Source organism: Molothrus ater, chromosome 1 (assembly GCF_012460135.2).
Source record: "Molothrus ater isolate BHLD 08-10-18 breed brown headed cowbird chromosome 1, BPBGC_Mater_1.1, whole genome shotgun sequence".
Lineage (NCBI taxonomy): Eukaryota > Metazoa > Chordata > Aves > Passeriformes > Icteridae > Molothrus > Molothrus ater.
The window spans coordinates 141,290,511-141,314,630 of NC_050478.2; the positions used below are offsets into that span (position 1 = coordinate 141,290,511).

General features: G+C 39.3%; 1 protein-coding gene across 1 annotated transcript; it reads left to right on the top strand.

The window, feature by feature from the left end:
* The first annotated feature begins 95 nt into the window (after positions 1-95).
* TBC1D31 (TBC1 domain family member 31) lies at positions 96-23,665 on the top strand. Its single transcript, XM_036378875.2, is given in 24 exon segments — positions 96-327; positions 2,635-2,781; positions 3,342-3,457; positions 5,303-5,481; positions 7,784-7,935; positions 8,388-8,547; positions 8,785-8,985; positions 10,149-10,325; positions 11,135-11,214; positions 11,318-11,464; positions 11,743-11,876; positions 12,881-13,014; positions 13,592-13,736; positions 13,739-13,770; positions 14,753-14,985; positions 15,585-15,734; positions 16,943-17,078; positions 17,942-18,016; positions 19,753-19,893; positions 20,737-20,913; positions 21,329-21,479; positions 22,525-22,641; positions 22,785-22,814; positions 23,316-23,665. Coding segments are annotated over 24 exon segments (3,228 nt in total). The 5' UTR covers positions 96-250; the 3' UTR covers positions 23,453-23,665.
* The last annotated feature ends 455 nt before the right edge of the window (positions 23,666-24,120 follow it).

The window sequence follows — 24,120 nt, forward strand, 5'->3', positions numbered from 1 at the left end:
GCGCTCCGCTCGCCGTCCCCGCCCAGGTCGCCGCGCGACACCCGCGAGGGAAACTACAACTCCCAGCAGCCCGCGAGGCCGCAGTTGGAGCGCTTCCATTCCCCGATATCTGGGGGGGAGCGCTCGCCACCCTTGCGGCTCCTCCCCATTGGTGAAGCGGGAGCGGGCTGTACCACGCGAGCGGCGTCCCCCGGCGCGGAGCGTGGGTGGAGCCCTGAGGGCAGCGCGGGAGCGGCGGCGCCGGGCGGGGATGGAGCGCTGCGATTTGGGCGAGCGGCGGCGCGGGCCCATCTGGAGCCGCAGGGCGGGGGCGGCCGCACCGCGGGGGTAACGGGGCCGGGCCGGGGGGAGAGGCTGCCCGAGAGGAGCGGGAGGACGGGGCGGGGCCGGCCCGGGCCCACCTGAGCCTCTGCAGAGTGGTTGAAGGGGCAGCCCTGGGATAGCCGGTCAGATAACGAAAGGAGCGCGTTCCCCTCGGGTCACAGGCTCGCTACGGTTGGAAGGGGCCTCTGGAGGTCATCCAGTCCAAGCCCTGCCAAGGCAGGGCCACCTAGAGCACGGTCCAGGTGGGCTTGGAATGTCTCCAGAGAGGGACACTCCACCACTCCTTGGGCAGCCTGTCTGGTGCCCTGCCATCCTCAACGTGAAGAAGTTATTCCTCCTGTTGAGGTGAAACTTTCGTGTTTTAGTTCGAGGCCATTGCTGCTCGTCCTGTCGCTGGGCACACCGAAAAGGGACTGGCACCGATCCTCTTGGCACCCGCCCCTGAGATATTTATATGCATTAATGAGATTCGCTCCTGAAGGTGGAGCAGGTCCTCAAGGAGGTGGTGACACCCCCGCGCTCAGGCTGCTCAGCTCGGCCAGGCACTTACCCTGCTTTAGGTGTATTGAATAAAATGCCATGGGGGAATTCCAGCAGATTAATCGCAGTGTGGTGTGCTGTGTAAATACTGCCTGGTCTAAGCTGAAGAGCAGCAGCTGAAATGCTGCTTTGGGGGCCTCCGTCCTGGGGGACTCTGGAGGCAGCCCCGTGAACTCCTAACTCTGTTCTCCTGGCTTAGTTCAGTTGCAGGGAAACTTGAAAGGCAGAGAGTGACGTTGGAAAGGTCTTGGGAGGTGCTGTAGCGGCAGCGATAGGTACTTGTGTGTCAGGGTGGTTTTAGAAGCAGAAGTCATACTTCATTTGTTAGGGTCTTTAATATCATAATCCCACACAAACATCACTAGATTTCAGTTACACTTTAAAATATTTTATCTTTCTAATTTCATTTTTATGGCCCTTTTATTGAAGAAAAGAAGGGGCTTAACAGTGAGGTGCAATTAGTTTTATCTCTAGTCTGTACCATAGCTGTATGTGCTCACTCAGACCTTGTAACAAACCCCCCAGCCCCATGAAGGTGCTGTGTAGCCTATTCTGTGTCTCAGAGCTAGCAGCATCTCATATAACCATGGTCAGAGCATTCTGCAACTGCTCTGCAGTCTTTAATCAGCCTGCCAATATCTGGCACAGCTTTGGTGTTTAGCTTAACTGAATTCACATCCAAGTGATAATACAAAATTATTGGCTCGTTCAGTGTTAGGCAATAAATCCAGGAATTGCAGATCTTCCAAATCTCAATCTCCTGCTTCCTGGAAAACCCTTCCTCCTCTTACAGTTTATTCTGCATATTTCTGCATCTGGCTCTGTTTTATGTGGACAGCACCATACAAGGATAGAAGGGGCAAACTGGAAACTTTTGTTCTATAATAGCTCAGATGAATAGTAATAAATAAAGCTTTCTTCATAGAATCATAGAATGGTTTGGAATGGAAGGGGCCTCAAAGATCACCTAGTTCCATCCCCCCTGCCATGGGCCTTCCACTGGACCAGGCTGCTCAGGGTACCATCCATCCTGGCCTTGAACACTTCCAGGGATGGAGCATCCAGAGCTTCTCTAGGGAGCCTGGGTTGTCTCACCACCCTCACAGTAAAGATTTTTTCCTAATATGTAATGTAAACCTACTCTCTTTCAGTTTGAAGCCATTCATCCTTGTCCTGTCATTCCAGGCCATTGTCAAAAGTCTCTCTCCACCTTGTAGGCTCCTTTCAGGTGCTGGAAGGCCACAATTAGTCACCTCAGAGCCTTCTCTTTTCCAAGCTTAACAATCCCAATACTTTTGAAGACTGTGAAAAGAAGTGATATTAAAACTGGTTTTCCCCACATCTAAACAGACTGGTTTCTTACAGTAATGCACAGCTTCTCAGTTTTCTAGAACATTTCTTTGCAGTGGTAATGATGAGCCAGGTTCCTTGCTCAGTGTTGAATTAGGCTTTCAGATACATCAGTATAAATTAGTGTTATTTATTAATAATGGAAATCAGGTAACCAGGAACCACACAAAAGGATTGTGAATGGTGAATTTCCCCCATCTGCCTTACATGTCTCCCACCCACCTGCCAACCCAGTGAATTACTTCCTTTGTAGTATATTTTTTACATAAGAAATACATTAGTCTCATGGGAAATTTTTCATAGAACATACAACATAGATTGTTAAATCATAAGATAGAAATATTTTAATCCTATGTCTTCCAGTTATAAATGGTAATAAAATTATTCTAAGCATGGTTGTTTTGCTGGCTTTCTTCACAGAGTTATGGTGAACATCATTCACAGTGTCCAAGGGTACCATTCCAAGACAATACATTTTCTGAACGTGGCTTTTGACAGTTCTGGGGATTCTCTCCTGGCTGGAGACCGCCAAGGGAATATATATGTTTTTGACTTGAATGCGAACAGGTAAGACTATTCTATCAAGACTTTTTAATTGTCTGAGGCATCTGTAGCATTCACGGGCTGTGGAACTTGCCTGGACAGGATCCCACAGGTCAGGTTTTAACTAGATAGTTTTAAATAGGTAATCATTTGCTCAGGGCTGAAACTTCAACCCAGTGTCTCGTGTAGGCTCCCTAAATGTTATTTCATTGGTTTAGCTGCTCAAAAAGATCAGAGGCTTGCAATTGGAAAAAGAACAGCAATGCCATAGAACTTAAGGGCTAGCACCAGAAGTTACTCTTGGGCCAGTACAGATCAATGAGTGAGCCACAAATTACAGTAGAGTAGACCAAGTGCTTTCATTTGCAGAAATACATCAACCAGTCTTTCAGCATTTTAATACTGAGTTTTAAAATACTAGCACTGATTTTTAGATCTGTTATAATTGGATATTATTTCCTTACTCCCTTCTTCTGAGTTTATTTTTTTCTCTCTGTAAAATATATTGAAACCAATTATTACTTCACTTGACATTAAATGAACCTAAGCTTCCTAACACAATGAAAATGTGTATTTTTAAATAGGTTCAACCTTGTTCAGAGAACAATGCAGGCTTGCACTGCTTTGGCATTTAATCTTCGCAGAAAGACAGAGTTCCTCGTGGCTTTGGCAGATTTTTCTGTTAAGTGCTTTGATACAGGTAAGGAGAAATTTCAAGGCTTAAATGCTATCTGTATTGGCATGAAAACTTACATAATTTTAGTTTTGATCTTACATTTTTCAATAATTTGTTTTCTGGAAATTATACTATGTATTTCCTGCCATCTGTCTGAAAAGTTTGGCCCTGTGTTGGTTGTAGTCCTTGGGTAAATGAACCTAAATGAACCCTTGCTTTGCCAAAGTTCTTTATTCTCACTGAGTCACACAGGCATTTGTTTAACTGAAGTCCACCACAGGATTGCAGTTAGGTATGTTACCTTTTTTTTTAAGCAGTTTTTTATATGTTTACTTAGAATGAGGTACTGTATTAAAATAAAGCCAAAACCATTATGTTAGTTTGTGACTGAACAAGTTCTTGACTAAATTTACAGTAAAATATTTGAACAAAGTGACAATGTACGCTAAAATAAATGTCAATACTTTTGAGTATTCAAGGAATTCTATATCCTTATTGAAAAGAAATATTAAAAATTAACATTACAGCTGTGTATCTCTGTCTTGATTAGAAGTAAAATGGTGAAGGGCAGTCATAATTCATTCTTCATAAATTATTCTTTACCTATCAGAAAATGCATTTGTAATGTCTCCATTATATCCAATTATTCTCTGGATTTAAATATTTTTAAAAAGCTGTAGGAATCATCTGCAGTTTTAGGGCTTGAGATTATCTGTAAAGATTTTAATGTAGCACAATGTTCCTCAAAATAGAGGAAGAGTCACAGTTAAGGTCTGAAATCTCTTGCACTCTTTCTCTTCCTTTCAACAACACCAAGACCAAAATTAGGTATTTGGATGCACTTAGAGAAATCTTTATTATTCCAGAGAGTACTGCATGTTCATGTAGTGCTGTTTCCAGATATCAAGTCATACTGAATAATGTTCTAGAATATGAATGGTACTCACCCAAATCAGTGCAGTTCCTTAGGGTATTAGACACTTCTTACCTGTTGAGCTCCATCCCCTTCTTTAGAAGACACTCTCCAATCCCATGTCACCTCTCAGGTGATGACAGCTTTAAGCACTCCATTGTCTGTAAGCACAGCAGAAAGTTTGACTGTTGGTCTTTATGAGCTGCTTTATAGCCATTTCCTATCTTTGATGCCACAGCAGTGGCTGGAACCACTCCATGGGCTGCCAGGCAAACCACCCAATGTAAACAGTGTAATTGCCACCAGTGCAGTTTGGTTGCTGAGGGAAGATTAGTGGTCATGCAGTCACAAGTGGGAGACGTCGTAGTCAGACGGAACCATTTCCTTAGAATGCAGTGCACAGCATAAAAAGGTTTAAGGTTCTAAAAGAATTAATGAGCTGTTGCTTTCTGACTCTGCCTTTCTGTAGTCATAGCCTGTTGTCATTAAACCTTTTTTCTTTGCACCTGTAAATAGTTGTGTAATCATTCACACATGCTGTCCACAAGTAAAAACAAGTGCAGAATTCTAACCAGAACATTCAGTCTCAGCTTCTGTGGGTGTTCACATCAGATATTCTGTGAGGCATGCTGAAATTAACTGATCACATTGTTCATGGCTTTTTAAGTTTGATTTTTAGGCTAAATGAATCAAGTCTGTGCAAGCTGGCTTTCTGTGCAGAACTGAGCATAACTTGTAAAATGTTATTTAGAGATGAGGAGAAGGTTGTTCCTCTAAGGTATAATACCTATATGAAGACTGATACCTTTGTTTCTTGTGTTTTGGGCTGTGATGGCAAATGGTTATATACTAGTTATGCTTAAAAGTCTCTCACAGCATAGTGTTGACAATAAAGACTAAAGTAGTAGTTGTTCCACTTTGAATGGCTTTCATATCTTTTTCATCAACTTCTGCAGGAACCCAGGAGCTAGTTAGTTGGATGAGAGGCCATGAATCTTCTGTGTCTTCCATCTCTGTCCATGGCTCAGGGAAGTATGCCATCACCACTTCCACTGATACAGCTCAACTGTGGGACTTGGACACCTTTCAAAGAATAAGGAAGCTGAATGTTCATCAGTCTGTGGGTATACAAAAGGTGAGTAAAGAGCAACTGCTAAAGGTGAACAAGCACACCACAGTAGGTACAACATCACATATTAAAATCACATTACTTGTAAATAGTCTTTAAAATACAGATGAATCTTTTTTATCATCTTTTGACATCTCAACTTTTATCCCATCACGTCGCCCAGACCACTGAAATAATGACTCAGTAGTTGCAAAGATCTCCTGGGAACTTTTAAGGAACTTCCAAATTTACAGATAACCAAAATTTGTTTGGACATGACCTTGACTAACCCAGTTTAACTTGGAAGTTGGAACCATCTTCTAGGTTGACCTTGCATCAGCCTAGGGTGGGCTCAGAGGACCTGTGTAGATTGATTCCAACCTGCATGGTAGTAGGATTTAAGCGTGTTGTTAAAAAACAGTTTTGGTGTCATAATGGTAACTTCAGACAGTCACCACCACCTGCCTCATTCAGCTTCTTATTCCAAAGCTCTTCTGTCTGTGCAGGCAAAGCTCTGAATGTGGGAACAAACGAGGCTGCAAAGGAGCTCAGCAAAAACAAATCACCGCTTCTCAGCCTAGTGGTTTCTTTGGTTCTGTTTGCTGCACAGACACACTGGAGCAGCACGGGATGAGAAGGATGACATGTTTGTGTCAGGGAGTGGTTTAAGTAGGTCTCCCTTAGCATTACACTATTTTAAACAGGTCTGCCTGCGCCACCAAATGTCACACTTTGGTCTAGGTACTACAGAAAGTCCTGACCCAGTGCCTGAGCATGGTTTGCACACGTGCTGCCCTGCAGTGAATAGTCTGACAAACACCACTTCAAACCAAGCCTCTCGTCAGGCTGGCCACTAAAAAGCCATGCTGCTTTTGCAGAGAACCAGGCTATTCATTTGAGTGTCCTCACCCACTTCTGGATCAGGCAGAAATTCTGTCAGCTTAAAATAGTCACCTAGCAATTACTGGGAAAGATCATCCATAAATTTTTGTTTGTTTTATTAAAACTGTTGTGTAGCACATTTTGCTAAAATAATTGTAACACCTTTCCTCCAAAGATGGATGCATTTCTCTACTGGAGATTTTTCTAGCGCTCAGTATCTTTCTTTCTTTGTGTAGGCTGTGTGTAGGGACTTCTTATTGGTAAGTGGCTCTTGGAATTTGGTAGGATGAGGATGTTGCAGTATGGAGAAAACTTTTACAGCCAAACAGTAGAGATTATGATTGAATTAATAGATCACAGTTGGGAATCAGGAGCCTGCTCTCTTTGGTGCTGCCATTTCCTATAGGACATTATGCAAATGATCTAGATTTCATTTTCCTGTCTTTAGAATAATGGTATTTGTTCTCATCCCATAGTCTAAGACATACAGGTAGATATGTGCTTTACTGAAGTTCAGATTTATTATTAGACTGCAGGCCTGACGCTCAGTGTGCAAAGCTGGATTGTTGCTTGCTCTCTGAGCCACTGTAGCAGTGTCACACCCATCTTGTGTGCTTTTTGGTGCCTCTTGAGCCCAGTTGCACTCCAACATACACCTTCTGTTAGGTTGGCATGGGGAAAAGCTAATTTAAAAATGTAGAGACTGAGATGCAGAGTGATCAGACAGCAGGTGAGACAGATGAGAAAACAGCACATCTACAATGAGCATTTCCAAAGCATCACTGCTGATTCAACAGCTGCTTGTGACCATCCTGTGGTATTTTTCTATGGCAAAGCAGAAAATTACCAACTGTTCGGTATTCCAGTTTACCAAAATTCATCTGCTCTCAATTCTTTGTCTGGTCTTCCTCAGGGACCCTGAAGGAGGACAGACAGCTCAGTCTGTCTGAACATAAATTACTCTGGTAGCTGAGATGACTCTTCCCCACAGGTTACTTTTGCTCACTGTCAAGTGACTCATTTGGCCTGAATGTCCAATTTTCAGTTACTAAGATGAAACCCAGCCCACATATCCACATTTCCAGATTTTCAAGGCCCCAAGAGATCATTCAGACCAAAACTACGAACTTTGTAGCACTGACTTAATCTCAGCCACTGATGTCCCCAGCGTTTGTATTGCGTCCTTGCTGCACTCATTGGGAACATTAAAGTTTAACAGTCATAAAAACAAGACAGATCAAATTTAACAGTTATTTCAGTGAGTTAAACTGGCTTAGCAAAGGGTATAACACATTTTAACCAGTGCAAGGAGAGCAACCCTACTCTTCTCTAGGCTGTCACAGTAATAGCCACACCTGCCATGTTTTATTTTGCCATGCACTTTGGTAATTTTAAATGTACTTTCTTGACAACATCCCATTATTTTTTCTTTTCCATATTCTTCCAGGTTTTTTTTCTTCCACTGAATAACACCATTCTCAGCTGTTTCAAAGATAATTCTGTTTTTGCATGGGAATTTGATACTCTTCACTGTAAATATCAGTTGTCACCTCCTGTAGAAGGTTCTGTATTATTTTATAAGGTGTTTGCTGTTACCAGGTAAATTGCTATTTTAAACATTCTAAAGGCAGACTATTAAAAATATGGTTTTAAGCAGATTCTCTTTCTTTATTTGTAATACTTTGTGGAAGTATTGAGCTATCTACTATGATAAGCTTTTGAACTCTGCTGTGACTGATACTTTCAGCAAAGATCAGTAGCAGTTTTTATTATCATCCCATAACAGTTGAAATAAATTAGGTTGATTTTTAATGACCACTAAAATAATGTTTAAACTTTATTTTATAATATCCTTTAAGGATAATATCCTATCCTTTACTAAAGCAAATTCTATTATTTAGGAGCTATTTTGTTCTTTCAGGGGAGTATCACAGGAATAATGGCAAATTCAAAAGCTATTTGAGGGCATAGAACAAAATGAACAATCTCTCTTTTTAGCTAACAGTAATTGAAATTATAGTGTGCTGATGGAAGCTTTCCCTGTGATGCAGGGATGGTCGGACTTTGGTAGCTGGTGGGAAATCAAATCATCTTCACTTGTGGTGTTTGGAATTAAAGCAGTTGATAAAAATAATCCAGATGCCAGAGAAGGTGCGAGCTGTCCGTCACCTGGAATTCCTCCCTGACAGTTTTGATGGGGGCTCCAATCAGGTCAGTTTTTTCATAAAGCTCAAGACAGGAGTATTTGGATAGTGGATTCAACACCTGTACTTGGAGGGCTTTTGGGGGGCTCTGGGGATATGGAGGTATACGATACAAAAGGAAAGTTACTGTACTGAATCTTTGCTCCTTTAGCTTCATGGAATGTTGTTGCTGAATTGGGTATTCCAGGTATTCCACTTTGTTTTACATTGGCAGTATTAATGGTTGAATCCTTTTAACTTGTAGGTCCTTGGAGTGTTAAGTCAAGATAATATTATGAGATTTATCAATATAGAAACATGCAAACTTCTTTTTGACATTGGGAGTCCTGAAGAGGGAATTAGTACAGCTGTGATTAGCCCAAATGGACGGTATATTGCTTCAGTAATGGAAAATGGGAGCCTTAACTTATACAGTGTCCAAGCTTTGACTCAAGAAGGAAATAAGGTAGAGTATTTTACATTTCTTAAAACAATAGTAAGTCCTCTTAGAGATGATCTTTGGCTGCATAAGCAGACTGCAGCAGCAGTAGTTTGCAGAGGTATCATATTTAACAATACAAATAAAGAAAAAGTGATTTGTACAGTTTCCTTCATAGTTCCTCCAGCCTGTCAGGTAACCTGGTGTTTTTGAGGTATATATAGTGTTGGAAGGGGGAGATGGTATTTCTTTCTATAGCAATTTGTGTGCATCAATTTCTTTTTGTAATGGTGTTTTGGAGGAGATGGAAACAGAATAATTGTGCCTCTTCTGTTCCATTTCCTACAGGAAATACTTTGCAGCTAATGCTCTCTTAAACTGTGGGCACAAATGGTGTTTTTGTTACTGTGATTTTATTCTTCTTACTGTGTTATTGGATACCAGCACCCATCATTTATGGCACAATCATACACTCCTAATCCTCCCTAAATAACAAACATTCTAAATACCAGTCCTTATTTTGTTACATTAATTTATTAATGGGAGTCAGGTTTCTAATACAGAATTCCATATATCTTTAATCACCACGTCTTTGAAGTAAACAGTAAGCAGCTCTGGATAATGATGGAGCTGGAGCTGAGGAAGGATGTGTAAATATGTCACACGCATTCCATTTGCACTTTTGCTGATGGTTTGACATGAACTGGGATATCCACTTTGTCACTTGCTTTCACAATCTCCAGCATTGAATTAATTAATACCTGCCTGACACTGAAGACTAATTAAAGTTTGTAAAGGTGTTCTATATTCTTTTAACTGGTACTATAGAAATGCAAAATATTTTAATGACATTGAGAAACACATTAAAGTAAATAACCTTAACAGTGCATGATACACATCTGTAGTATCCCAATTATATTTTTACTGTTTGCCAAGCAAGGGAATAACATGATGTTTGAGTTAGCTTGGAAGCTACATAAACGTTCCCATAGTTAAAGCAGTTTTATTTGTGACATCCTTTTCTAGGAGCATACAATCTATATCTGTTTATTTATAGTATAAATGTGGTTCTAGTCTTCTTTTTATGGTCATCATACTCAAAAATGTAGCATATAAAATAAACAACAAATTATATTTCTGTGTAATCTGTTTTACAAGATTTTAACCAAGGTATTTGCACCTAATACTAGCCTCCACCATTCACGTTCAAAGTTGTAGAAGATGGGCCCAAGTACACATCAGAGGCAAATAAACTGATCACAAAAGTGACTTCAGAAAGGTCAAAGGGGCCATGGAAATCCAAACAAAGCAAAATTCAAAGCAGATTGCTGAAACTGCAAGCAAATACATCACTTGAAAATAAAGAGGTAGGAAGAAATTGCAAATATTTTGTCCTTCAGTCTGCAGTGTTTATATTTCATTGCCATTTGCTTTAAAAAATAAATTCAGGCACTGAAGCACTTGGATATTTGAGCAGAGCAGGGATTAAGGAAATTTTAGTACCGTTTTCTCTCTCTACTTAGCCTATACTCCTACAGGATGTGACACAGTCATAGCTGCCTCCAGTCTGGGGTACCTCTGCAGTTGTTCAAGCAACTTGTGACACATATGGTATTTGCTAGATCTGATCTGCCTTCCTGCAGAAAGCCAACTGGCATATCTAAAATGTCTGCCTAGAATCCATTTCCTTTTTTTCTTAATTATTTAGAAGATGAGTTACATTTATTTCCCTCTGTCATCACAGTGCCATTTTCTCTCTCTGTCTTTACCTTGTGCCTTTTGTGCGTGTGTGTGTGTGTGTGTATATATATATATATATATATATGTATATATATTCCTGCTTATGTGTCATCATATGATCTATTTCTTATGTTAGTATTCTTTATGGTTTGCTATATGCATCATTTATTTGTACACAGTTCAGCCAGTTTGGGTCTGATCTGCTTGTGACTGAAATCAATGGCAGCTGTTCTTTGAGTTCAGGAGACAATAAATGATGATGGAATTACCTTTTTGTTGTTGTTGAAGTTCCTGGGACTATGTAGCAGACAGCAATACATGTTTGATTTTTTTCTTTGAAACTATGTGATAAACTTCAATATTTAGCCACTCTCATTGATTAGAGTGCAAAGAAAGAGAAAATGGTTACATTTATTGTTGATCTCCTGTTTTGTAGAATGAATTACCAGGTGGATTAAACAAGAAACGTCTGCAGGCCTTATTGAAAGGATTTGGAGAATATCCAGCTAAGTACAGGTGTTTTTTATGTGCATGTTCATGCTTGCACAAAATAAAATTGCTTGTGGTTACTGGCCTATGAAAAAGAATTTCCTTGACTAAGGCTGCATTTTAATTGCAGGATGTTTGTTTGGCGTTCCTTATTACAACTTCCTGAAAACCACTTGGCATTCAGTAGCCTGATAGATAGGGGAATCCACAGTGCATTTGTAAATATTCAGAAAGAGTATCCTATCAAAAGTGGGAAACTGCTGAGAGTTCTACAGAGGTAAAATATATATTTGTATTTATTTAAAATAGTACTGATTTTTATTTTCAAATAGTCATCCGAAATGTATCCAGTAGCTGGAAACAGCTGTAAGAAAATTTCTAAAATGACATGGTAGTGCCCTCATGCTGTTTTGTTTTGGTAACTCCTACAATCCTGCATCTGTCTTGAAGTTCACAATTTTTCTATGTTGTGGTTGTAAAATACATGCTATATTTTTATTTGGTTTTGGATCAGTGTTTCCTACACAACATTTTTTTGTTTGTCTCTGTGTACAGGACCTTGTCAGCTCTAGCTCACTGGTCTGCTATCTTTGCTGAGACACCTTACATGCCTTTGCTAGCATTCCCATTTGTAAAATTATTCCAGAACAACCAGCTGATCTGCTTTGAAGTTGTTGCTACAGTAGTAGGTAAGCAATGATTTTAAAAACTCAGATATGCTTCAACATGTTTAAGCTTTCCAAAGCAAAAGAGCTTTTCCTGCTGAAATGAGTAAGTTATTTCCTTATTATAGGTCACCATTGGGTTACCAGGAATTAATAGGGAGCTTAAAACAAAAACCTCAAAATATGAGACTTCCTTTTGCAGTGTTTCTAGCAATAAGTTAGCAGTTTTAACAGTGTTTGTAAAGTCTAATTGAAACGTATCTAACATTTGCAAACCCATATGTATCTAGTGTAATTATATCACAATAATTAAGTCTCTGAGACATGGGAAAAGTAGTCACAGCCATCCACCCCACCTGTCACCTGCTCCCAGCCAACAGGGAATGATCTTTTTCAAGGTTTGAATCTCTCTCAACTAAACTCTGTTTAGTTGTCTTTAGCATGTGGTAACTCAAAACTAGACATTTGTCTGAACACTAGCTGTGGCAGTCTTCTGAAGAAACATTCTAAATTAAAGTGCCTTACACTTAAATTAGTTGTTGCAGCTGCTACTAAATCTACAGAAGATATATGCTGCCAAGCATACATACCCACTTTGCAGCCACATGCTGTTGGTGAATAAGTATCCAAGTTTACAGAAATTATTCTTAGTACGTTAAAAATTACTTGATCCAGGCTGTAGTTTTGTGAGACAGAAACACTGATTTAAGTATTCCCATCTGCCTCTCATGCCTTAGTCCCACAGCTCATAGATTTTTTTTCACTTTGTATTTGAGCCAGATCAGTTCTTCTGTTTTGTTCACAGTGTACTGACACAAAAACCCATGCCAGTGCAGCTGGAGGAGCAGTGTACTGTGGGAATGGTTTAGGAACACTTGGAAACAGAAGAGATGGGAGTATCTTAAATAGGTTTTGCTGCCTGAAACAAAATCTTAAATGCATCAGCTTAGTAACCCAACTTCAAGGTTGTCATGAGTCTTTTGCTCGGGATTACAGTGGATTGTGTTCAGCTTCTTGTTCTCTTTCAGTTAATTTTTGCCAACACTGGTTTGAGTACTTTCCCAATCCTCCAATTAATGTCCTTGGTATGATGGAAAATGTTTTGGCACATCATGACAAAGAACTACTTCAGCATTTAATAAAATACCATGTGACTTCACAGGTAATAGTCTGGACAGCTTTTGTAAACAAAAATTTACTGCAGTGAATAGTAGTGCACTGTTCTTTTATTTCAATGAATTTCTAGTTTGGGGGAGTTTTCATTAAATACCAGTGAATTATGTGGGAGTGTAAAGAATATATCATTGATTTCCTGCTGTTTTTCCTTGTCCATGATCATATGTATGCTACTTTAGTTCTTTAGAAGTTCTTTGCTTTCTAGTCCACATTGCTTAAAAATCTACTCATCAAATTATAAATGTACCTTTTTTTAACATGGACATAAGTGTGATTAATTAATTTTCTAATCCCTGTTTATCATTAGGGACGATTTCAGCTTCACAAATCTAAACAGAACATTTAGACATCCAGTGAAATAAGAAATGTATTTGTAATCACCCCAGATTAACTTTGAATGTTTAGAGTAGGTGGTGAAACTTATCTTGAAATGTTCTGTTTATTTCCTTTTTCATAAATTAGTAGATTCTTGGTATAAGGCAAGAAAAATCATATTGTTTCTTTAAAAGGAATGGTAAAATTGTACTAATGGATTATTTTGTCAATTTTCCCAAATAATTTAGGTTTATGCTTGGCCTCTCCTAGAAACACTATTATCTGAGGTTCTTACAAGAGAAGAATGGCTGAAAGCCTTCGACAATATTTTCTCCAACCATCCTTCATACTTTCTAATGATTGTCATTGCCTATGTTATATGTTCCAGAGCTCCTTGCTCCACTGTAATCAAGCAGCAGATTTTGAGGTAAACATTTTCATATTTAAGTTAATCATGTGGAAAAGATGTATAAAACATTGTATCTGTTGTTAGGTTACAAGGAGATCCATTTCCAAATTAATATCTGTGTACTTGACAAATACACAATAAATGAGTAAAAACACTGAGCAGTTTCCTGCAGTTTCATGCAAGGAGAACTTTAAAAGCTTTCATAGGCTTTCTAATGTCCCTAAAGGCCATTTTTAAAATTTCAATAGTTCATCAAGCCCAAAATAATTCTGTCTCTTTTTGAGGATCTAGTATGGACTTCTGCCTCTGGAGACGATACACAATAATTCTGTGATGTTGTATCATTATCCTCCTGTCAGATTTTCAAAATTAGTCAGTATTATTGGATGTTCTCTGAAGCTAAATTAAAATGTTTTCTTATGTTTAATATTCCATGGGAAGAGGATTCTTTTTCTTACAAAAAATCTCTATAGGCAGACAAAGGGTTCCACCTCTAAAATGTGCTTATGAGCAATTTGACTGACATCAAGCAGATAGCATTACTGCTATGTTTAATAATGACCATTTAGAGATTTTCTTGGTAGATAAGATCTTTGACAGGAAGAATAGTCCTGCAAGAGGAGAAACTTCTGAGCTTCATGGCTGAACACTCAAAGTCAAGGCAGGTTTATCCAGTAGTAGGAGTCACTGTTGGACACTCTAAATTGACACCCAGCTTCCCAAATCCCTTACACAGCTGCCATTTGAAGAGAAGGAAAAGAACCACAGCATCCTTTCCCACCTTGAAGAAGTTTGGCTCAAGTCAATTGAGCTGGTGATGTTTTATGAATTGGTAGGGAAAACTTTAAAAACTTTTTAAATTAACTGTTGAAATATATATATTGCTATTTTTCATGATAATTCCCAGATATGTGTATTAAAAATAAATATATATTTGTGTAAAAATACATAAAAGTGCATAATCTTGTGTAGAATGTAAATGGCAGCATGTCTCTTACAGTATTTCTTTCATCATCGTAACAACGTGGACATTAATGTTGTGATTAAGGAAGCCTATCATCTTATGGAGGCTACACCTCTGGATATCCATCCACAGCAAATGCTTGATGACTTCACACCACTTACAAAAGGACAGTACCCTGTGTTTAATAAGTATCCCATGTTCATTGTGAATTATCAAGCTCAGAAATGGGAGAAGATCAGACAAGATGAAATTGAATACTTGCGAGAGAGGTACTAGTGAGAAATTGAAGACTCAGTCTGGGAAGGACAGGTGGACATAATTGCCTTTGTATGTTGTAATGTGTAGTCTTGAGAGATAAGAAAATTCAGGAAAAGGACTTGAAATAGCTGCTAAAGCTTGAGAGTTACTTGGTTTGACATGTTTTTACATTACATCATTAGTCTTATCTTAAATAAAAAATGTCTGCTAATTAGCAGAAGATATTGGGCTACAAGTCACTGAACTTGGAAGCTCATAGCTAGAGCCTAAAGCTCTGTTGACCTTGTGGGGCCCAACTTTTGAAGGGCCAGGAGTTCTTAGCTTGCTATTGAAATCAGTGGGTACCATGATGCCAAGGCACCCTTAGAAACCAGGTTTTATTAAGAATGTGAGGAAGAGAGTACCTGCACTCATCTGTAATGCCCTGTTGTCTCTAACAGTCAGTATGGTAGCTCTTCCTCATGTACTTTGTCACTGTGGAGGAGATGCCATATTCTTTCATGTCATCTCATTTCAGCAGTTCTTTGCTAGTGCTGTCATCAATTTCAAAGTAATCGAGTAATTTCTTGATATTTGGTTTGAATGATTAACGTGACTTCCTTCCATGTAGACAATTAGCACATGAATCAGAAGCCAAAGCACAGGAACAGAAAGCAGAAGATGAAGCCTGGTATCAAAGGCAGAAATTACTTCAAGAAGCTGAAGAACAGAGACAAAAAATCCTACTGGAAGAAGAGAAGTTGGCAGAACAGAGGCAGAGGTATTAGAATATAGGAAGCATTAGGGGTCTGGCTACTATAGCCTGCTATTACATTTTTAACCACGAGTAAAGGAGAAATAACCACTAATTTGTATAAATTGTAATGTGGGATAACTGTGGTCTGGTGGGTCATATTTTGGTTGGGAATTAAGTGATCTGGGTTGTATTACTACCTCACCTCTTACTCCCTGGAGGGAATACAACAGATTAGAGGTCAAGTCACTTCATATTCTTGTCTCAGCTCCCAGCCATTTTTCTGGTTCCTTCAGATTGGGAAGTCTCTTAAACAGTCAACTGCTGTGTGTCTGCACTCTGAGACTTCAGACTTGCATTGTGGGCAGAGCCACACTGCAGATACAAGAGTCACTTACAGGATCAGTGACTGTGCACAGTCTTGGACTTCTAGTGGATCTAGACAAACAACTGCTTTGTGTATCAGTTTATAAGCAAAGAGTTGTGATAGCAATGAAGCTGAACTGTAAGTTTGTACATTTTGCAGTTGTGAAGGTTTAAGAGAATTTCAATATCTCCATAATTTCTTAGATAAACTACAGGTAATCATGGAATCATTTAAGTTGGAAATTACCTTTAAGATCATCAAGTCTAACAGTTAACCCAGTACTGCCAAGTTCACCACTAAACCATGTCCCTAACCACCACATTTTTGAGCACATCTTTTAAATCTCTGTAACCTACAGAGCTGTTTTGTTTGATTGTTTGTTTGTTTGTTTGTTTGTTTGTTTTTTAAGAGGACAGCAGGCCTTTATTTATAAACTAATCCTTGAGTTTGCAGTTTTGTTCCTTGAAAGAGTTTGATATTTACCAAATAAACTTGGGACTAATTTTGTGCAGGAAGAGGTACCAGGACACTGGCAGTTATTCTATGGAGTAGTTTCCAGTTTTGGATCTTGCAACATTAAACTAGTACTTATTAAAGTGGAGCAGAAACAGGGCACAGGACTTCAAAGCTTAACTGGAGATACTGCCATTAGAAGATGTGTGTCTGTGAATTTAATTTTGTCTCTTAAATGAAAACTGGACATTTTACAGGAAAGACAGCAGCCATCCAAAGCTTTGTTAAGCTGGAGACGAGCTCATAGTAATTAAGGGCTAACTGCATTGTGTGTTTGTGCTCTTTGGTACTCACCTTTTACATATACAGTATCATTTCTGTTATTTGTTTATTTCTGTTTATTTTGGCCTTGAAGGCTTGCTGTGGTGAAAAGAGAACTGAAAGTAAAGGAACTGCAACTTTTAGATGCTTCAAGAAGGCGTTTTCTGAACTACCACCAAGATCAGCTTCAAATGGAACTGAAACATCTCGATGATGAAATTGCAAGAAAGGTTGAGTATTGCTCAAGTAATTCTTTTCTGCAAGGGTTAATAGGGAAAAATAAACAAGGAAAAAAGGCATAACTAAAATTTTAGTTGATATACTATGATTTGTGAGCCCAGAGGTGTATTTAGCATGAGGCAGACTGCTTCAAGTGGTAAATGCATTATTTAACAGTTAGTGGCAGTGTTGAAAAATGTAATGAGCTCCTTGAAGGACTAGTGAATTCTCAGCTGTCTGTGGGCTGCATGTCCAGATTGCAAATTAACTCTGCCATTGATGAAGAGGCTCCACAGTGGCCTCTGGCCAGGCCTGGCTGTGCTCTGAATCACTAACCCAGGCACCATGGCATGCAGCTGTGCCATGAAAATGGTGCTGAGAATGGAAGGGTTTGCAGCTCATGGGCACTTACTGAGCCTTTGCAGGGCTGTTCCTTGTGTCTCAGCAACACACTTCACAGAGCACAGTGCAGCTGGGTGGCTGTTTCTGCAGTCAGGGCACTGTAACGCTCCTCAGCTCCAGCTCAGCTCAGGTTCTGCCAGGTGCAAAGCAGCCACTTGCCCTTCTGCCCACTGTCCTCCACAGAATTCTGCCTTCAGAGACTCCTTTCTCAATTCAGAGCTGCATGTGGTAGGTTTTTAACATTAATTCAAGACTGGTATTTCCCTAACATAGCTTGGCTGGATGCAAAACTCTTCTATGCCTCTTCTCCACCTTGCCCTGTGCTTTTGTTATGCAGTATTTTCCATTCTTCATATGACAGAAAACTAACCAGAACTTAGGGGCTTGGGGTTTGGACATTCTTTTTGATAATGTTTTTCTAAAGCAGAAGAATTTCTTTACTGTATTTTCATGTGTTTCTCTTCTCCACAAGGCATCTATGAGACAGCAGGAAACAAATGCTGTCCAAGATACAGAACCTGAATCACAGAAACAGCTTTTTGAACAGGTAATTATTGGGGAACTATGCTAAATACAAATATTTAATGGTTGTTCATTTGAAGTTCTTGGATTTGATTGTGTTCATTCAACCACACCTTGTGAGGAGAAATGGGGGCCTGGTATTTTTCTCTTTTTTCTCTTTAATGATTTTTTTTAGAGTAAATCCTCTGTTGATAAAACCATTAACACAATTCACTGTTATCTTGGGGAGTTTTGGGTGAAAATAGTCATATCCTCCCCATTTTATTCTTTTCCTCTGCTGAGGTATGATTTGGTTGCTACAGGGTTTAGTTATGGGCTCAGCTGCTTGAGGGAAGTGAGTAACATGTAAATAAGAAATAAGTGTATAACAATGTGTTCCTCATCCAGAAACTCCCACCTTTTCATCTGTGATATCCAGACATATCTGCATTTTCTGGAGAGAACAGTATAGCAGATTGATGTAGGTGATGAAAAAATGTCTAGTTGCCAACAACATCATTAAGCAAAAAGGAGTGGATGGTTCATCAGGAATGTGCAGTTCCTTTCTGAAATGACTGATTTATTCAGAAATATGGCTATTCAGTAATAAATGGCTTTAATCAGTAATTCTGTTTAAAGTTAAATTTTAGTTAGTTATTATAAATAATTATTATAAATTACTGCAAAGCAAGAATGCCAGTGGAAGGCTTTAGAAATGTTAATTTTGATTAAAAATACTCAGTTAAGTGTTTAGAAGTCAAAGCTACATGTACCCATCTTGAGTATGTGTAGATCCAATGGAATAAAGGAGAAGTAGACATCCAATTCTCTGACCCTCATTTTGAAACATGCCAGTTTATATTTGGGTTTTTTAAAGCTTTTGGTCTTAAACTTGTTATAATCCATACTGAGCATGACTGGGCTAAATTTCTGTTAGCATTTATTTATTCAGTACACAGCCAACTGTATTGTGGCTACATAACACAAACCAGGCTAGGCTCATTTGTATTCCAGTACATGTAAAGTCAGCTCTCTAAGGAACTAATTCTACAGTGATCATCCTCTCTAGGCTAGAAAGGTAGCAATTATTCAACTAGCTGAGGATCTCTGTTTGCCCACAAGAGTCTGTGCAGACAGGCTTTCCCTGCACTGTTTCACTGCTGTCAGCGAGGGTCCCCGCTCCAGCTTCAAAGGATGTTGACTTTGACTCAGTTGCTCAGTAGATTCCTACAGGCCTGGGAAGGGGCTTTAACTTTTGCAGGAAATTGTGTAGATGTGCCCTGGTGAATGTGAAGAAAAGGTGATAAGCTAAAATGCTGTTTCTAGGTCTGCTAGTTGGTTGTACTACTTTGGAAATCATCTCTGCATTCAGGCTGCAGATGTGTTTATTACAAACCCCAGTGCCATGAAACACACTTCATAGTTATGAAACATTTTGGGGTTTTGGCTAAAATTTGCCATAAATTGCAGAATATTTTCATGATGAATCTAGTTCATTTAGGTTGGAATTTTGCTTTTATTCTCCACAGTAATCTGGAGAATGGAATTACATCCCTTGTCATGACTCAGGCCACTGTTATGACTCATGCTTCATCTAATTCCAAGTGGATAAAACAGCAGGATCTATGACTTTTTTGGACAGTTATGATATGCAGGGGGATGAGATGTGTGAATATATTCAAATACTAGTTTAATGAAATTTTAATAAATGTTAAAGAGATGGAATTACCAATGTGAGCTAGTAGCTTAGCAACAATAATTTTTGTTTTGTGTGCTTGGCAGCATCTAATCCAAGACCAAGAGGCAGTTACAAAGGAAATGAAAGAAGAGGTGGAAGCTCATCGAAGAAAGATGGATCTGGAAGACCAACGTGTTCAGAGATTGATGGAAATAGATCAAGAAGAAATACAGAAAGCTCAGACAGTAAGATGATTGGATCTTAACATGTGTTCTGGGGAGTCAATATGCTAACTTAAACAAGTAGTTCATAGTTACTGGTTAATAGCATTTTGACTGTAATTAACTAGTTCAAGTTCATATGGAAATATTTTCTAAAGAAATCTAATTTCTAGATAGCTATATTAATAGATTAAGATTCTATGTTTAAAGTTTTGAGATTTCCAAAAATCTGACTGAAGTGTCAAAACATCTGTATAATATTGAAATTCTCTGGACCTGCCAGAAATACTAGCTTTTATTTTTTTACTTCTCAAAACTTAGAAAGCATGTAAGACTCAAAAGTTCTTTTCAAAACAAGTCATCCTCCTGATAAGGAACATGTTTTGTTTGTAACCATAACAAAATAAAAGACAGCCTCAAAGGAGATTTCAGTTGGTAGTACTTGGCAGGAAATTCAGCTGTAGAAGCTGTCTTCTAGATCTCAGTAATGAATGTGTGTAGCTTGACATTAGGAATTGCTCAGATTTTCAAGCTCAGAACTTGTAACTGCACAGTTGGAAAAATAGTTGCAGCTATCCCACTGCCCATATGCTTGGCATCTGCATTTGTGTATTGTCTAGAAATAAACATATGGGTCTGAATTTTTGTAAACAGCATTTGATTTTTGGAAGCAGATGGATGTGGGTGAAAGTATTGGCATTCAGGTATCAATCTTATGTCAGCTGCACCTGTTAGTGCAGCTAGTGGCTCTAGCAGGGACATCTGACAGGGATCCTGGAGAACACCTCAGTTTGTCCTGCCTGGTCTGTAGGTAAGGCTGTGCAGTTGGAATAGACTGAATTTCTGGTAAGAAAGGTGTTTTATTAGGTGGCTGAAGAAAATTTAGCCAGAGCTGCGCAGAAGCACACTGACACTGACTGGAGACCCAGGCATGATGAGCAGGACCAGGCGAAGTGCTACAGAGAGATTGCCACGCTCCTGCATGACAACAGGGTGAGAGAAGCTGAACTGCTCAAGGCCATGAGGGAGGCAGAAGAAAAAAAGGTATTTGCATAATTTCTTTTTTTAAGTGGGCCTGGCAAAAACGTAACTGCCTATACCTATAATAGGGAGTGCAGAAAGCTGAAATGTATTAGAGAAATATTTTGTTAGAATTCTCCTTTTCTATTTTGACTGGGAGTTTCTGGAAGCACAAGAGTGAATTGGTAAGGGTGTTTTAGTCTTAGGAAAGCATATTCCTATTTCTGTAAGTTCCTCTCATTTTTATTCTCTGACCCAAGACTTTTACCTTTCTCCAGATATTTGAACGAGACGTTTTTCAAAATGAAACCGTCACACAGCTGACTACCATATTTTGATTATAGGGTGAAGTGTAATCTGTAATAATCCAGATGGTTCTATTTGTTGCTTTTTCCTTGCAACACATCTGTTGAAGACATTTAATATCTCTGTTGCACAGCAGGAAGATGTTGTACAGCATAAAGCCCAACTGGAGGAAGAGCAGAAGGTGGCTGCTGCTGCAGATGGGCACAGGAAGCAGTTCTTAGATGACAGAATGAATGATGAGTTAGAACTGGCTGAGAAGATGCAGAGGGAAGATGGCTGTTTTGGTGAGCATGTAGATAACACAGTTCTGTGTGGATGTTGGCATGAAGGATTCAACAACTGAACACAAATGAACTGTTCATTATTGGGAATAAACTTAAGCACAACTCCTTTACTAAGCACTCCATAAGTGCTTATTGGCAATATTGTTTCATGAAACAGATGTATCTGTTTTCCAAGGCCAGACTTAGAAAGAAATCTCAGTTTGATACCTATCAAATGCCGCAATATAAATGGCATTTTTGGTAGGAGCGCTCGTCTAGCTCATCTTAAAACAATTGTAAAATCACATCCATTAGAAATTTTCTGTCAAATAATGTTGTCCTATGACATACAATATTATACCAAGAAGTAGTATAATACTGACATACAGTGTTATACCAGTAAATGCTTTTTCTAAGTGTTTGTTAAAAAAAAAAAACCCAAACAAACCCCAACACATTTATGTGCTTCCAGAATTGGTCAGTACATCCTTCTCAAGTGCTGCATTTGTGTGTTTTTGCAGGTATTTCTCCTACCCCCACCATGCTTCCAAGGCTTACATAAAATTAGTGATTAATATTAGGGTTAGGTGATTAGTATTGCTTTGGGCAAACTTTTTCAGCCTTTGTCCTTATTCACCTAATGTTTTAGTATGGAGTATTTTGCAACTGTGCATAATTAAAATGGGTGGCTCCTAAAACTACGGGCATGAGTAGCCATATTCCATATGATCTTAGTGGCCTGTTTGTCAGAAGATTAATTATATAGGAAGAAACAGCACATGTAATTTCTTAAAGAGCTGTAATTTCTTGAAGGGAATTTTAAGAAATTAATGAAATTACAGAGGTGTAATTCCTTAAAATGAAATGCTGTGATGCATAGCTTTGACCCGAAGAGTAGAAACATTGACTTCTAATTCTGAGCAAATTGTACTTGCCATTAACTGCAGTGGGTGATTGTTCTAGCTTTGCTTCCTGGAGAAAAACTGTTTTACCTCCAGCTAGAAAAATTCACTAGAAACTTCAAAATTTTTAATTTACAAAGAACCCTTCTTTCCATTTCCCACAGAGAGACTGTGCGATTTAAAGGCCAGGTGTACAGAGAGAGGGGTGGAAGTCCAGCAGGTGCCAGGGTCTGGAAACATCTCTCTCAGTGATCTGTCTACATTAGCATCATCACTACACAGTAAGTGTTTAAGTTAGGAGTCTGTTTCACATTTAGTTTCAGAGCATTGCTGGAACACCCAGCTGTGTGATTGAGCCATTAGTTGTGTAGGTGTTTAGTGGATAGTAAACAGTTTATTGTTATGTTCTCTTTCACACCTGCAGAAAATGTCTTTGCTCCCAGGGATGGCGCAGGTAAGAAGTGCCTGAAGTGTGTCATGTTATGAGAGTGGTCCTAGTAAACCTCAGCCTAGTGTAGTTGCATTCTGACCTGATCATCTTGCCCATGCTTTTCCTGTCTTCATAGCTGTTTATGATTTGGGAATGTTGAGAGGCTGTAGAGCTGTCTTTCATCAAAATCTGACTCAGAGTTATAGTCAAGAATTAGTCTAATTTCCTCTGGTCTGTCCTAGTTACTCTGGCAGTAAAAGCAGTTTCAATTCCAATGCACCTTATGTACAAAAGTCTGCAGGCAATGGGAACCTCTGGACCTGCTGCAGCCCCCATTAGCATCTGACCTGATAGCCAACAGAGGCACCGCTTTCAAAGAACTTGCTCTCAGCAGTCTGAGGGCTGCCTCACATCCAGTGGTACTGAAAACCAGCATTTCTCTACCTGTTTTCCAACAGGTATTTGTAGTGCTCATGGAAAGCCACTAGTTGCAATGTTAAGTTTCTTGTACTTGGTTGTGTTTAGACAGAAGCCGGGCAGAGCTGGCACGCCGGGAACGGGAGCTGATGGCCGAGGTGCGGCGGCTCAGACGAAGGATCACCTCACGGGCCCGAGCCAGGCTGCCTCCAGCTCCTTCCCCAGCTACAGCGTGCTCACCTTGAGGTGATTTGCACTGGACCTTTAGCTGCACTTTCAATTTATTAATCAGTGAAAAGCTAAATATGTATAGTGTGATTCAGGATGGATCATAGACTTATTAAAGGCTTTTGGAGATATTTTTATATAAGAATAAAATCCTAGCTAGAAAATATGTATTTGTTTGTAACCTTCTTGTTATTTTTTACTTCTAAAATAAACTCATTTTTTACCATTAAGTTACTGAATGTGCAGTATTTGTGTACTTCATTTTTTTGATGGCTGCCCTGACTTGAAGAAGCAAACCACTGTTAAAAATGTTGGTTTTGTCAGTGATGTGGAAGTGGATTCTACAGGTTGCAGCAGGGAAATTTGCAATCAGAGAAAAGAATCCTTTCCAGCGAGAGCCAAACACTGAAACCAAGACCCAGAGAGGGTGTGGAGCACCTGCTGCTGGAGATGCATGTAGTTGTTACACATATTAGCAAGTTCATTTCATGAGAAAGAATGGGAGAGAGGATCTAAACAAATACCTTGCTCTTCGTAGTGCTTGTGGTACTGATGGCTAATGCTTTTGACCCAAGTCAAGAACATTATGTGGTGTTACAGTAAAAGGGAATAGGGCAAAGTAAATTAAAGTGAATCATCCATAATTGCTACACACAGTGCTGATACAGGGGTAGACTTGGCCCTG